Here is a 14,431-nt window from a genome sequence, read left to right as displayed (position 1 = left end):
GTTCCTGAGTTTTTCCTAAAGATACTGGGCTAGAAGGATTAGAAACTTGATGACAGCACTGCCCAAGAAAGCTTCAGGCTGTTGTAGAGGATAGAAAATCTTGAAGTGAGACAAATTTACAGGACCTTGACAGGAAAAATACCTGTATGAAACTAATAAAAACAGGCAGGGCTAGGATTTCCCATCCTTCCCAGTGAAGGAGCAGAGGAAATGAGGGTTTCTATTCGGAGCTGTCAGTGTCCTCCCAGTACAGGTGGTGGCAAGGCAGAGCCTCTGACTTAGGGAGTTTGGGTTCCTTGGGACATTCCTGTTGTGGCCTGGCATGAAATGCTGAGGAGCAGGGACCCTTCTGGGCCAGGGCTTGGCAGGTCCAGTGGAGAAACAGAAATTAAGAAATCAGTTTTGGGTCATCCTCATGTTCCTGACTGTAGGTGGGACTCTGCTGTGGAGCTCAGCCCCTGCCAGGGTCTTGAAGCTGGAAAACCCTGAACTCTTCACACAGCCTAGGAAAATATTTCCAGTTCCAACTGAGTCAGGAATCTTTTTACATCAGGTCAAGGAACTGCAGGGATATCTCAAACTCGAAATACCTCTTGGGTTTCATTTACCTGTTCTTCCTTTCTGTAAACTTCCAACTTTTCATGGAGTTGGTTTATCTGAACTGTAAATTCAGGTGACATTTCTAAGCCCTAAAGGGAATATTGTGCAGCATTGTGTTGGTGTTCCTCAGTTCTAGCCAAACACCCTGCAGGACTTTGTCTGAGGGGATTTTGGAGAAATCTTGGCTAAGTAGTGGCACAAACAGGTTTGCAGGTGCTGAGGAGAGGAGTGGGAGAGCCAGAGATGTTGATGCTGAACATCTTCCATCCAGGAGCAAGGTGGAGGCTGCTTTGGCACAGAAGGTTTCCTTCTCACCAGGTCAGGCTCAGCTCAGTCTCCTTGGTTCTCCTTGGAGCCAAACCAGTCTTGAGACCCAGGCTGCTGTGCAGTTTCCCCAGCCCCAGAGGAGCCTGGGGAGGCAAAGGCCAGGGGAGCAGGGAGGTGAAGGCTCCTGTTCAGCTCTGAGGAACCAGCAGGAGCTCCTGGCCAAGCTGGAATTGCCTTAGGTGGGACCACGTTTGGCTGCACCAGGACTGGGTGACTTGGCAGCAAATTCCTTGCTGTGCTGACACTTTCACAGTTGCACTTTGGTGTGAGAAAGGCAAGCACTCAGCTCCTCACGTGCAGGGCTAAAATTACCCTTCCATGAAGATTATTCTTATAAGGAAAAGATCAGCAGCCCAGGGAGCAGTGTCAGCTGGATGCTTCACACTTCCTGGCGTGGGGTTTTCTGTGGGTGATGGAGCAGATCATGTGTGTGCTGGGAACCTCAGGCTGCTGTGACGTATGAAAGGCACAGGATGAGGTTGCAAAACATTTTCTTCCAGCAGAGTGAAAGATGGGTTCCCCTCTTTCAAAGTGAGAAAAGGGAGGAAGGAAAACTCGGACTCTGCTTATCCTGCATCTCTGGATAAATGTCTGTCTTCATTTTGGAGACTGATTTGTCTAATTTAAGGATGAAATAGCCTGAGATTAACTCAGGTGCTTGAGCCCAGTGCCAAGGAATGCCAAGGTCTCAGGTTCAATCCCTGCATGGGCAACTCAATTCAGCGTTGGGCTCCATGATCCTGCTGGGTCCCTTCCCCCTCAGACTATTCTGAGATTCTCTGACTAAAATGGGAATTCCTCTCCTGGTGCCAACTCTGATTTTCCTTTCACAGGGACTGTCTGATAACCTGCTCCTCAGTTTATTTTTGCAAGAGGAATGGAATTGCCTGCTGTAACTCAGCCTCACCCATTCATCTTTTCCCATGTGGCTCTTGGAGGCCTCTCAAAACTCTTCTTTGAGGTTCTTCCTTGTGCCTGCACAGCCCATGAGCCATTCTTCTCTTTGCTTGTGCCACCTGCAGCTCTTCTGCCAACAAAACTGCCCCATTTTTGCCATTTTTGGTGCTGTTGTTTCCCTGACCCCTTTTCTCAGACACAGAGATCACTGATGTTCCCCTGATCCTGTTCCTGACCTCTGTGGGAATTGGAGTTTCCCATTGCACATTAACTGCCAGCCATGGCAGATAGGAAATGCTGATATCTGATAACTTTTAATAATGAAGATACCCAGAAATAACCTTCCTCTCTCAATCTCATCACCAAGGCATGCGACATATGTGTTGGGGATGCACTCAGCACCTGAGGAAAAGCTGAGACACCTGTGAGGAGCAAAAGGTGGGAGGTAGGAGCCAGTTAACACAAGGGAATGTTTATTCTGAACTTTTATTGAAGTATTAGAGAGGAAAGCATTATCCCAACAGGTTGTTCCAGGAGCAACAATGTTCAATACTCAGGCAGTGATTGAGGCAATTAGTGCAGACGTGGTAGAAGCCTTAAAGTCTGAGGGTGTGCCTGTTTGGGTGAGCTCTGCCAGGGTAAATTCTGAAATGGGGAAGAGCAAGGCAGAGGCTGGCTCATGCAGCCACTCATCCTTCCCTGGGATGGGGACATGGCCCGAGGGTCACGCTCTGGTGGGCGGCCCCTGGGGGCAGAGGGAGGGGAGCCCAGGCTGAGGTGCCATAAATATGGGAGATCCTCAGGGCTCAGCAGGGCTGGACACTGCTGCTCCTTGAGGCATCGCTCCAGGTAAGCTGGGAAGGGGGGAGAAGCTCCCTGGGCTGTGCTGGAGTCTCTGTGCTTTTGGTCATGGGGCTGTGCTGGCAGAAGGAGCCCTGCTGTCCACATGGACACGGGAGCACCTGCACAGGGGTTTGTCTGTGCTGGCTGAGGAGCTGCGTGCTCAGGGGATGTTTGGAAGGGACAGCATTCCCTGGGAGATTCCCAGGGGAAAGAGACTCCTGCCATCCCCAGGGAGAGGGCAGCAGTGGTGGGGGGGAAGGAGAATGCTTGGAGAGGTGGAAGGGAGATGGGCAGAAAGGTGAGAGCCCAGGCTGTGAGCTCAGAGGAGTTGGAGCTGTTCCAGAAGGTGGAGGGGAGGTGGGACTCTGCACAGGGCACTCATGGCTGTGGCAGGAAACAACCACACACAGCCCCTGGACTGCAGGCAGGGATTGAAGGGGGCAAAGAGGTCCTAAATTCCCTGTAACCAAGGCAGGGAGGATGGAAATCAAGAGAGGTGGGATTCCAGGGTGTGTGGAGCTAATGGTGCTGCTCAGGTGTCTCAGAGCCCTGGCCCTCCATGCTCAGCCCTCCCCAGTGCCCTGCTGGGACCAGTCCCAAGCAGATCCCTTGGACTGGTGTCCCCCAGCCCCTGGGGCAGTGCCAGGGCTGGATGTGCTGCCCTGGGCTCCTCCCTGGCCCCGGGGCCCTGCAGGAGGGGCTGAGAGCTCTTCCACAGAGCCAACCACGGTGCCACAGCTGCTGCTGCTTTGCAAAGCCAGAGCAAGAAACATCCTGAGCTGGGAACTTGTGCAAAATGGGCTGCAATCGAGCAGGAAAGGGGGAAATGCATGAGCCCAACTTCAAGCCAAAAAACTCAGGGTAGAAAACATCTGGGAGCCAGGACAGCAGCAAACCATGCTGTTTTCAGCAGTGCCAGAGTGACCAAAGGACATCCTGTACAGAAAGGGTCTTGTAGGTGCAGGAGAGAGGCAATTTTGGACAAGGTATCACCTGGAGATGGGCAGGTGCTTTCTAGATAAACTCATAACTTAATAAGATGCCAGTGGAACTGGAGGATAGATAATAATGTTTTCTTAATTAAATTTAATCGGTTTCATGCTCAGACCTCGGACAGGGATGGAATTGCTGTTGGATTCAATTGGAGACTGATGTGCTTTCACAAGTTCTGTATAAGGATTTTGCCTCTTTCCTGGCTCCTCCTGCTCGCTGTAAACCCTGAAAGCCAAGCTGAGCTGTGGTGGGTGCTTGGCTCCCTGCAGTAACATTTCCATACAATCTCAGACTGGTTTTGGTAGGAAGGGACCTTAAAGAAAAAATCCCCCATGTTCCCCTGCCAGGAGCTGGGACACATTTTGGAAGAGCCCTGCAGGTCTTGGGGCTTGGTGTAGGAACACCAGCGCCCATTTAGCAAACAAGAATTAGAATTTCCATTGGAAATTGCCCCAAGTAGGGGCAGTGCCAGCAGGGTGGGCTGACACCCAAAAGCACAACCCAGCAGCTCCCACCCACCCACCCACAGCTGTGAGATGGGCTCGGGGTGGGCCAAATGCAGCCCCTTCCTCTCCTCCTCCTCTTCCTCCCCGTGCCCATGCAGGACAGCCATGTGCGTGGGGAAGTGCAGCCGGATCGTGGGGCCCTGCCTGCTGGTGCTGGGCACGCTGTCCATGTTGGCCAGCGTCCTGCTGCTGTTCCCGGCCGGAGCATCCCGGTACCTGCTGCAGGGACACCTGGGCCGCCACGCCCGCGCCCTGCCGGGGCTCTGGGGCGGCGGCATCGCCGTGAGTACCGCGGGGCACAGCGCCCTTCCCGCCGGGCCAGGGGCGCGGAGCGGGGCCAGGGGCGCCGAGCGGGGCCGGTGGCTCCCCTTGGTCCCCCAGCTCTGCTTCTGTCCCCGCAGGTGCTGCTGGCAGCGACCCAGGTCACGGCGCTGGGCTGGCAGCGCCCCGGCTGCTCCGGCCGCCACAGCGTAAGCCAAGGGAGCCGGGAAGCGGCGGGGATGGGGCCGGGAGGCGGCTCCTTCGTGCCCTGCTGTGGGACACGGCAGGGACCTTCCTGTGCCATGGAACCGCTGTGGGACAGGGCAGGGATTCTCCTCTGGCCCCACCTGGGACAGAGATCCTCCTCTGCCATGGCCCCAGGGTGGGACAGGGTAGGGATCCCCCTCTGCCATGGGACAGGGCAGGGATGCCCCTCTGTCCGGCCCCCGGTGGGTTGTGTCGGGTCCCTCTCTCCTGTGCTGGGCACAGATCCCTTTCTCAGGTGCCACGGTGGGGTGTGGAACGCCCCTGTCCCACAGCGGGTCCTGAGGCAGGGAGCTGCTCTCCAAGGGCCCTGTGGCAGGCTGTCCCCTCCCCAGGTGCCACGGCAGGCTGTCCCGCCCCAGGGCGTCCCGGGATGGGCTCTGCCGGTCGCTGCCTCTCCCTGCCCGCTTCTGCCATCCCAGCGGTGCCTCCATCCCCAAGCACAGCTGGGCAGGGCAGTTCCCCCTGCCAAACAGGCTGGGCTGGTTTGTACCCCCTGCTCGTGTGTGTGCCCCCGCAGGCGCTGCTGTCCGTGCTGCTCTCCAAGCTGGCGCTGCTGGGCGCCGCCGCCTGCTTCGTGCTCTGCGGGGTGGGGCTGAGCACCGGCCCGCTCTGCCTGCACAACAGCACCGCGCTGGGCCCCGGGCACGCCGCCCTCTGGGGTTACCCCTTCCTGGATCCCATCGACCTGGGCGCTGGTGCCAGGTGAGGGCTCAATCGCTGCTGCCTCATTCATTCATTGCTAATTAAGTGGATTAAGGGAGGGGGTGGGTGGGTGCTTGCTGGTGGTGGTTGATGCGGGACCCTGGTAGCTCGAGGAATCCTCACCTTCCATGGGTTTCTGAGTGGTGCTTTCCATCTTCATCACCCTCCCACCTCCTAGCTAAAGTAATTGTAATAACAAGTAACAGAATAGAACTTGAATAAGAAGTTGCAGCGCTGTTTGCTAGTTTGTTATGAATGATCCCTTTGCATTCACTGTTTGAACCCCACTGCCCCATTTCTTTACTCCAGACTCTTACCAACATTTCATCTTATCTGAACCCATGGTTAATGTTTTATTCCAATGATTTTGCACTGCAACATCTTGACATTAGCTTCCATGAGTTTGCTTCCAGTGGCCAGGTCAATTCTCGGAGAGATGGCAGAATTATTGTATAGGTTTCTTTCCCTCCTGTCATTGTATGTGCTACAAAATAATTCTGTTCTCTTTTTAGATTCACACACATGAGTACATGTGATTCTTCTAACCATTCTTTTTCTTGCCTGTTCCTTGCTTTTTTGCTTCTGAGCTTTTATTCTGCTCATCCCCTGGATGAAGGGTGGGGTGTCTGGGGGATGTTTCACGGCAGAAATCGATGGGATCCTGCACTTTATCCCCTTCCTGTCACGCAGGGCTGAGAACTACCTGTACAACCGGAGCACCTGGAGCACCTGCCTGGAGCCCGAGGGCATCGTGGCCTGGCACGTGGCGCTGTTCTCGCTGCTGCTGCTCATCAGCGCCGCCGAGATGCTGCTGGCCCTGCTCCAGATCCTCAACGGCCTCCTCGGCTGCCTCTGCGGCTCCTGTGACGGCAAGTAGGGCCCGCCAGGAGGAGGTGCCAGCCCGGGTGTCCCTGGCTGCGGGCACAGAGGGCACAGCAGGAGCCAGAGCCCTGCGTGAGACGGACGGAGCCCCCGAGGGGGATGGACGCCCCCCGAGGGGGCTGGAGCAGCTCGTGGGGATGATGAGCCAGGGGCTGCTCCTGTGCAGGTCCCTGGCCTGGGCCGTGTCCCCTCCCTTGGGGCTGGGACTGGCCTGGTAAGGGACGGAGGGGAGGGCCTGGCTGCCTCAGCCACCCCTTGTGATGCTGAAAGGAGAAGAACTGAAAGCAGACAGCCTTGAGATACTGCAAGGCAGAGAACCAATTTCCTGCCCCAATCTGGAGCATTAGAAAGCAGGCACTCCTCATCCCAGAGCTGGACACGCAGGATGTCTCCTCTGACCCAATGTGTGCTGTGGAGCCTCACAGCAGGGTTTGTTCCACCATGGTCACACAGGTTCATTACAAGGGGCTTCCTGGAGAACACAGAAGCAGCACTTTGCCTAGAACCTCCATCCCTTCCTGGAAAAGGGATTTTTGTTCCTAGAGGGTTGTCTACAGGGGTGTGTGCTGGTTGTACTCAGTGCCCCAATACTGTGACCTTGCCTTGAACCTCTCTCAGGGCACGAGCTGCTGTTTCCTGTTATATAACTTTGCCACAAAAGTCACCATGTTCCAAAAGGTTAATTTTTTAATCCAGAGGAGTTATTTAATCTGCTATAAAACTATAAATATAGCTTAATTGTTTGAGGTTGACATCCTCACTAAGAGATAAATAAATCTGTGGCATCACATTCAAACAGTTCAGTGAACACCCAGCATTACATATTAGCACCCAAAAAGACACAGTCAGATCTGAAAGCTCCATCAGAAGACTTGGCCATTTGTTGTAGCTTTGAGTTTTCTAAGAAAACCAACACCCTGAAAACAAATCTCCATTCAACACTCACCATGTGTTGAATGTTCCCAAGAAACACAGCAACAACAGTGCTAAAGGGATTTGTCCTGATAGAGAAGAAACAAGTTTACATGAAATGTTTTAGGGATTGTCAGTAACCATCAGGCGTAAACCAATCACCTTGACAGCTCATCTGTCTCATTACCTGTTTCTCCAGTGGTTCCAGATGTGTTTAGCATCCTGTCTGCCTGCTTTTACACCCTTTTGTCTCACTTGCTAGTAAGTCTTTAAGTACTATTTTGCAGCTTCCAGGGAACTGAAAATTTCTATTCTATGTGTTGTCTGTCACTTGTCAGCCTCCACCCACCCTGGTGGAAAATGAGGCATGGTGGTGTCACAGACTGAAGAGCTGGGCACTCCTGTTAATCAGTTTTGTTAATCAGTTTTGTTAATCAGTTTTGTTAATCAGTGCATGTTTAGGGCAGCTGAGCTGGTGTTTGTCACCAGGCCAGGACAGGTGAGGGAGCCTGAGGCGCTGTGCTGGGGGAGGCAGAGCAGGAATTGAGGTGCACCCCCAAAGTTCACCCACACACAAGGGTCAGGAGCAGCTGCTGCTCATTCCCTGGAGCAGGACCCCCCTCCTGTGCTCAGCCCCCTCCCCATAACCTTTATAGGACCCTGAGCCTGATGGGCTGGGAGGGGCTTTGTCCCCAGACTGACAAGGGTCAGAGAGCAGTGATGGCCCTGGCACATGAAAAACCCAAATCCCACAGCAGACAAAACAGTAACTGGGCCATTGGGGTGGTTGAACCCCAGCTGGCACCTGAGGACCACCCAGCCACTCACTCCCATGCCATGGGAGGGGGAGAGAATTGGAGGGGTAAATGTGAGACATCTCCTGGGTTGACATAAAAACACTTTAATAATGGAAATAATAAGAATAAATTGTAATGAAAAGGAAAATAACAAAGAAAAATCACTAAAAGCCCAGACAGACAAGTAATGTAATACAAAATTTTCTTTATCATCAGCCCAAATATAAAACCCAGCCCCATCCCAGCTACAATGAAGGGACAGAACTCTACCCCAGCTCAAACCCTCAGAGTGATTTCAGAGAGATCATTGAGAAAAAGCCTTTCCATGAAAAATAAAGAATTTAGCATTATATATACCACATTTATATAGCATAAGAAGGGGAGGAAAGCCCTTGGAGCAGGGGGGTGGTACCAGCCATCCCACATGCCCCTGAGCCAGCACCTGGCACACGGGGGTGGCACAGGGCACCCCTGGCTGCCTCCCCCCTGCACTGCTGCTGCTGGCCCCCAGTATTTGTTTCCAGAGGTGGATCTTGCTTGGAGAGGAGCCTGAGGCTGGGCTGGCTGTCACAGACGTGTTTTATGAAAAATCCTTTTGCCAGGATTTTTTCTCCTGAGAAGCTAAGAGGCCTCAGAAATGAAATGTAACCAATGGTTATCTGCTGCTGTGGAATGCAACAGGTGCATCTGGGATTGGTCTCAGGTGGTTGTCTCTAATTAATGGCCAGTCACAGCTCAGCTGTCTCAGACTCTCTGGTCAGTCACAAGATTTTATTATCATTCCTTTTCTTTCTTTCCTTTGCTAGACTTCTGATGAAATCCTTTCTTCTATCCTTTTAGTATAGTTTTAATATTTCATTTTCTTTTAATATAATATATATCATAAAATAATAAATCAGCCTTCTGAAACAAGGAGTCAACATTCTCATCTCTTCCTTCGTCCTGGGACTCCTGTGAGCACCACCAGAGCTGGGGGCAAAAGCCTCCCCACCCAAACCAGAATTTAAAAAGCAGCAATAAAAATGAGACAGAGCCCAGTGTGGGGACAATGACACCTCCGTGTGCTGGGGCCGTGCTGGACGGTGGCAGGACCCAGCCGAGGGGCGGATGCTCCAGGATCCAGCACTGGGGTAGTGGTGATGGGGGAGCACACCTAGGCGGGCTCTAGGAGATGAAGCAGCTCCTCCTCCTCCTCCTCTTCCCGCCGCGGGGCCGGGGGGGAGCAGCGGCTGTCAGGGGGATGTTCTGGAGCACATCGTGCAGCGTGAACATGCTGAAGGAGATCTGCTCGTAGGGAGACCTCACGCCGTTCTCGTAGAGGCAGGCGAAGGCGGCGGCGGTGCCGCCGGCCACGGGCGCCTCCCGCTGCGGCAGCTCCAGGTACGCCAGGTCCGAGTAGGCGCTCGGGCCCTCGTAGATGACCCAGGGCTCTGTCCAGCTCTCGGCGTCCCTGGGGAAGGTGCTCAGGTGAACGCCCATGTTCACCCTGGACATGGGGCTGGTGGGGTGCGAGTACAGGATCCACGTTGGCGCTTGGAAGAAGGGAGCGGGGCTGGGGCTCGCCGCAGAGTCCCCCTGCGCCAAGGTGACACCGTGGGCATCACCGTGACGCCCTGGGGTGGGACAATCCTCATGGGGCTCAGGGCGGCCGCCAGCGGGGGGCTCAGCTCCTCCTGCCTGTCGGGTGGGCGGGTGCCCAAGCGCCCGGAGCGGCCCGGGGAGCAGGCGGCGCCCCGAGCCCCGGGAGGGCATCCCGGCGTCCCGGGAGGCAGCGGGGACGTACACGAGCGGCGCGGGGAAGCCGATGACGCTGCCGTGGCAGCCGTGGGGCGGCTCCACCAGCCGCTGCACCAGCTGCCCCCCGTGGAACACGGCCCCGTCGTCCGTGCTCAGCGCCTGCACCCTGAAGCCCAGCGGGCTGCGCGCGTTGCAGTAGAGGACGTTGGAGCCGTCCTCCTCATCCACGGACACCAGCTGGCACTCGCCCGACTGCAGGTTGGGGATGAACTCCCCGAAGCGCCAGGCGCGGCCGTGGTCGTCGCTGTAGAAGGCGAAGGAGTGCGGGGTGGTCTTGCAGAGCTGCCCGAAGCACTCCTTGCAGTCGATGTGGTAGCTGTAGGCGGGCACCAGCAGCCGGCCCGAGCGCAGCTGGATCCCGTGCCCGGGGCCCAGCGCGAACGTCGCCCAGTCTGGGGAGCAGAGGCGGCGTGGGGTGAAGGTGGGATGGGGTAAAGAGGGAGCACCATGGTGCCCGCCATGCCCAGCGTGGGGGGGTCCCCGGGGCTTCCCCTCGAGCGGTGGGGTGGGGTGGGAGGGTAACACAGCCCAGCGCTGCCTGGCTGTCCCCACTCATGCCTCCCCATCTTCTCCCCACTCCCACGAACTGATATGCAGGCTCCCTCCCTCCCTTCTCCCCTCTGCCTGGAGTCCTCCTCCACCTATTTGGAAGCTTGGGGGATTCCTGTGTCAAAGTCACCCCCAGCAATGTCACAGGTGGCTCCAGGACAGCAAAAGCCAGGGCCACCACCATGCTGGCTGCTGTCCCCTTGTCACAGACATCTTTTATGAAAAATCCTTTCCTTAGGATTTTTTCTCCTGAGAAGCTGAGAGGCCTCAGGAACAAAATGTAAACATTGATTATCTGCTGCTGTGGAATGCAACAGGTGCATCTGGGATTGGTCTCACGAGGTTGTTTCTAATTAATGGCCAATCACAGTCAGCTGGCTCAGACTCTCTGTCCGAGCCACAAGCCTTTGTTATTCACTCCTTCTTTTTCTATTCTTAGCCAGCCTTCTGATGAAATCCTTTCTTCTATTCTTTTAGTATAGTTTTAATATAATATATATCATAAAGTAATAAATCAAGCCTTCTGAAACATGGAGTCAACATTCTCATCTCTTCCCTCATCCTCAGACCCCTGTGAACACACGGTCACATCCCCTGTCCCCCAGCACCCCCTGCCACTGGGTACCTTTGATGGTGGCACCAATCACCTGCTGTGTCAGGTCTGTGGCCGTGCTCCAGCTCAGGCCCTGGTCAGCGCTGGTGACACAGCACAGGCGGGTGACATTTTGGCCAGTGACAATCTGGTAGGCTTCGGGCGTCCTGCCCAGCACGGTGATGAAGAAGAGGAAGAGGGTGCCCGTGAACTCATCGTAGAGTGGGCAGGGGTTCATGGAGCGGTGGTGCTGCAGCGTTGCTGTCTCCAGCACACGCATGTCTTCCCACTGCCCACGGAGGAGGAGGAGGAGGAGAGGACAGACAGGGGTAAGGACCATCCCAGATTTTGCCCAGAGCAGCTGTGGCTGCCCTATCCCTGGATTGTTCCCAGCTGGGTTGGATTGTTGGAACCCTGGAAATTCCTCTGACTGCCCTGGAGGACTCGAGACCCTGGCAGGGGCTTGGAGACCTTGGCACAGAGCCCAAGACCCCTGTGCCTTTGATTTTGACCCATGGAGCAAATTACCACCTTTATATGAAGAATCACAAGTCAAGAGAATTTAAGTAGAATGATAGTTAGTTTGTCACGGGGTGAAAAAATAGATTTTTGAGGTTTTTAGAATGGGGGCTCGGAGTCCCAAGATGTGGGAATTTGGGTGTACCCTGTCCTTCTTCCTTCTTCTTCCTAGCCTCCATGTTCCGGGTGATGCTGGCACTTTTAGATTGGTTTAAGGTAGAAACTCACTGTCTTACATAGGTGATAGGGTATTGGGAAGTAATTGTAAATGTTCCAGGTGATGTTGGCACTTTTAGATTGGTTTAGAGTAGAGACAGACTGTCTAACATCGGTGATAGGTATTGGGAAGTTATTGTAAATAATGTACATGTAATTTTTAGTATAAAAAGACCCTCTGAGGTGGGCAGTGTGCCTCAACCCGACCTGCCAGACAGACCTCGTCAGGTCAGAGAAAAAATGTTATAGATAAAAAATAATAAACAACCTTGAGAATGAGAACAGAAGAATCCTGACTCCTTATTCGACTGCCAGGCTGGGAAAAAGAGACTTGTACGTATCTCAGAGTCACTCTGACCAGCAGAGATCCTGAGACTGGATGGGGCTTGCAGCAGCCTTTGAGATCCACCCAAAACCAGCCCGTGGCCCTGTGACTCACTCCACCAGCCATCCTCCCCTCCCGGTGTGGCAGTGTCCACAGCCTGGCTGTGCCACGCCAAGCGATGGGGACAGCCCCAGCGTGTCCCCAGGCTGGCACACCGCGTCCCACCTGCACGTAGCTGCCGTAGATGGAGCCGCGGCGCAGCACCAGCAGGTTGGCGTGGGCATCGTCGGCGCTGAGGCGCTCCTCGGCGAACGCCAGCAGCTTGGCCACGCAGGGCAGGTAGAGCAGGGCGGGCACACGGTAGGTGACACCGCTGGATTCCTTCTCGAAGAGCACGGTCCGCGCCGGGAAGTGCCGGGAGCCCATGGCAGCTGCTGCGGCACAAGGATGCGGCGGGCCTGATGAAGGCGGGGGAGCGGCTGCTGGGTGTCGCCCTGATTTTTTGGGATTTTCTAAGCTTTCTAATATTAACATTCTTGTAGCGAACTTTCTCACACACTTTCTGTAAATAACTCATTGTTTTGCGTTCTTTTATGGAGGAGGAGAAAGCTGATAGACTGTTGGTTTGTCCAGTGGCATTGGAGAGGTGGCACTGTCACCCTCCAATCCACTGTCACTTTTAGAAAACTGTAAATGTTGGAGTCAGAAAACAAACTTCCCTTTTTTCCTCACCTTAAGAACAGCGGTGTGCGCTTGTGTTCTTTCGTGTCCTACAGCCACAGCTGGGCATGGCCAGGGGTGTGGGGCTGTCCTTGGAAGGGTTTGGGCTTTAACTCGGTGGGCTGGGGTCGGGGTAGCCCCCGGAGCAGGGGCTGGGGTGGACAGGGGATGATGAGTGTGTGCTGGCCACTCACCACAGCTCAGGGCTGTCAGGGCATAGGGTACCAGCGAGGAGGCTGAGCTAGGGACCCCAAAATAAAATGAAATAAAATTAATTTGATCTTTAAGATGCTTGTCTGGGAAATCAAGGCCAGTGAGCAGAGAGCAGGGTGAGACCTGCAGCTGCACCCCTTGGGAGGGCAGAGCCCACAGAGGAGACCCCTGGAGCAGCCCAGGCTCATCGTGACAGGGTCAGGGGTGCTCCTGTGCCCCTGTGCCTCCAGTGACACGGACCCGGCTGAGCCCTTGCTCCCCCTCCTCTGTGGGGGAACCTGAGCTGCACAGCTCGGACAGCGCCGTCCCCAGCTGGGCTGTCCCTGTGGCACCGGCTGAGAGCTGTCCCCAAAGCCTTTCCTTCAGCGACAGGTCAGCTGTCCCCTGCTTACACGTCCCTGCATTTCCCTGGAGATTAGAAGGAGATGGGCACCCACTCCAGGCTCAGCTGGAGCTCTCACCTGTGGATTCATCAGGAGCTTTTGCTGATTCAACCCCCCGGAGAAAGCGATGGCACTCACCGTGTCCCGCTCGGCTGAGTGTCCCCTCTCCGTGTCCCTGGCCCCAGCACGGAGTAACTCCGGCTCTCGGCAGAGCCGTGGCCTCCCCGCTCGGCCCCCCTGTCCCGCAGGGTCCCCCCTCCGCTGGGTCACGGGGCTCCCCCGCTCGAATCCCTGACTCAGCAGCGGCGCTGCGGCGGCGCCCGGGCCACAAAGGAGCCCTTATGGGCACAGCGGGGCCCGCGGCTGCCCGGACACCGTGCTCGGACCCCCGGAGGGGAAGCGAGGGCATTCGTGCACCTCCTGCCTCAGTTTCCCCCCTCCTGCAGGCTGGGAGAGGCCAGACTGCCCTGTCCAGGGGCTCCAGCCCATGTTCACCCCAGTGCACCCCACTGTGAGCTCCCCAGCCTGGGAGCTGTGGGACAGAGGGTCCCAGCCCTCCCAGGACCCCCAACCTTCCATGGAGCCCCAGCCCCCTCAGCCTCTCCAGGATCCCCAGCCCCCCCAGGACCCACAAACTTCCCAGGAAACCCCAGCCTTCCCCAGGATCCCCAGCCTTCCCACGACCTCCACCTGCACATAAATCAGCTATGAAGAAAACATTTTTATACCTATATTCCAATATTCCATCTCTGTGATCAGTTTAGCTAAAAGGGTTTGACAAAATCCATATGGCAAGTCACAGGTCAGAAGCTCCAAGGGGAAAACAGGTGGAGGCTGCAGAACTGTTCAGGAAGGGCCCCTGGGATGGCCCAGGGTGACCAACTGTGGTTCCTGCAGCTTCACCTGGCTGCTACAAAAGCCTCAGGTTAATTTTAGTGAAGCAAAGTGCTGTTAACCTGGGTTGTTCCTGCTGGGCTGCCTCAGCAGCTGCTAAACACAACTGAGGAAAGTCCTGGCTCTGCTTCTCACCCCCCTCCCTCTGACAGCATCACCCCTGATTCCCAGCTGGAGCTGCTGCCCCACAGCTTCACCCCAAAGGCAACATCTGGACCCCAGAGCCATCCTCCCCA

General features: G+C 55.4%; 2 protein-coding genes across 4 annotated transcripts; one reads left to right on the top strand and one right to left on the bottom strand.

Annotated features, from left to right (window-relative positions):
- Positions 1–4,271: 4,271 nt before the first annotated feature.
- TM4SF19 (transmembrane 4 L six family member 19) lies at positions 4,272–6,779 on the top strand. The gene is made up of 4 exons (XM_054639687.2): positions 4,272–4,448; positions 4,568–4,636; positions 5,212–5,396; positions 6,087–6,779. Exons 1-4 carry the CDS (start codon positions 4,272–4,274, stop codon positions 6,271–6,273), a joined length of 618 nt encoding a protein of 205 aa, XP_054495662.1. The 3' UTR covers positions 6,274–6,779.
- Positions 6,780–6,939: 160 nt separating this feature from the next.
- On the bottom strand, positions 6,940–13,725 carry NEU4 (neuraminidase 4). Of its 3 annotated transcripts, none has more exons than XM_077183734.1 (4): positions 13,440–13,725; positions 12,211–12,419; positions 10,959–11,214; positions 6,940–10,176 (listed from the first exon to the last, which is right to left on the bottom strand). In XM_077183734.1, exons 1-4 carry the CDS (start codon positions 13,708–13,710, stop codon positions 9,152–9,154), a joined length of 1,761 nt encoding a protein of 586 aa, XP_077039849.1. In that variant the 5' UTR covers positions 13,711–13,725; the 3' UTR covers positions 6,940–9,151. The 3 variants fall into 3 exon arrangements, with proteins under 3 accessions (XP_077039849.1, XP_077039848.1, XP_077039850.1); XM_077183733.1 differs by having other exon boundaries at positions 12,211–12,443; positions 13,440–13,574; XM_077183735.1 differs by having other exon boundaries at positions 12,211–12,416; positions 13,440–13,553.
- Positions 13,726–14,431: the final 706 nt, after the last annotated feature.

Source organism: Agelaius phoeniceus, chromosome 10, assembly GCF_051311805.1.
Source record: "Agelaius phoeniceus isolate bAgePho1 chromosome 10, bAgePho1.hap1, whole genome shotgun sequence".
In the NCBI taxonomy this organism is placed as follows: Eukaryota; Metazoa; Chordata; class Aves; order Passeriformes; family Icteridae; genus Agelaius; species Agelaius phoeniceus.
The sequence above is the reverse complement of the archived record's forward strand: the minus strand, read 5'-3'. Positions and strand labels throughout refer to the sequence as shown.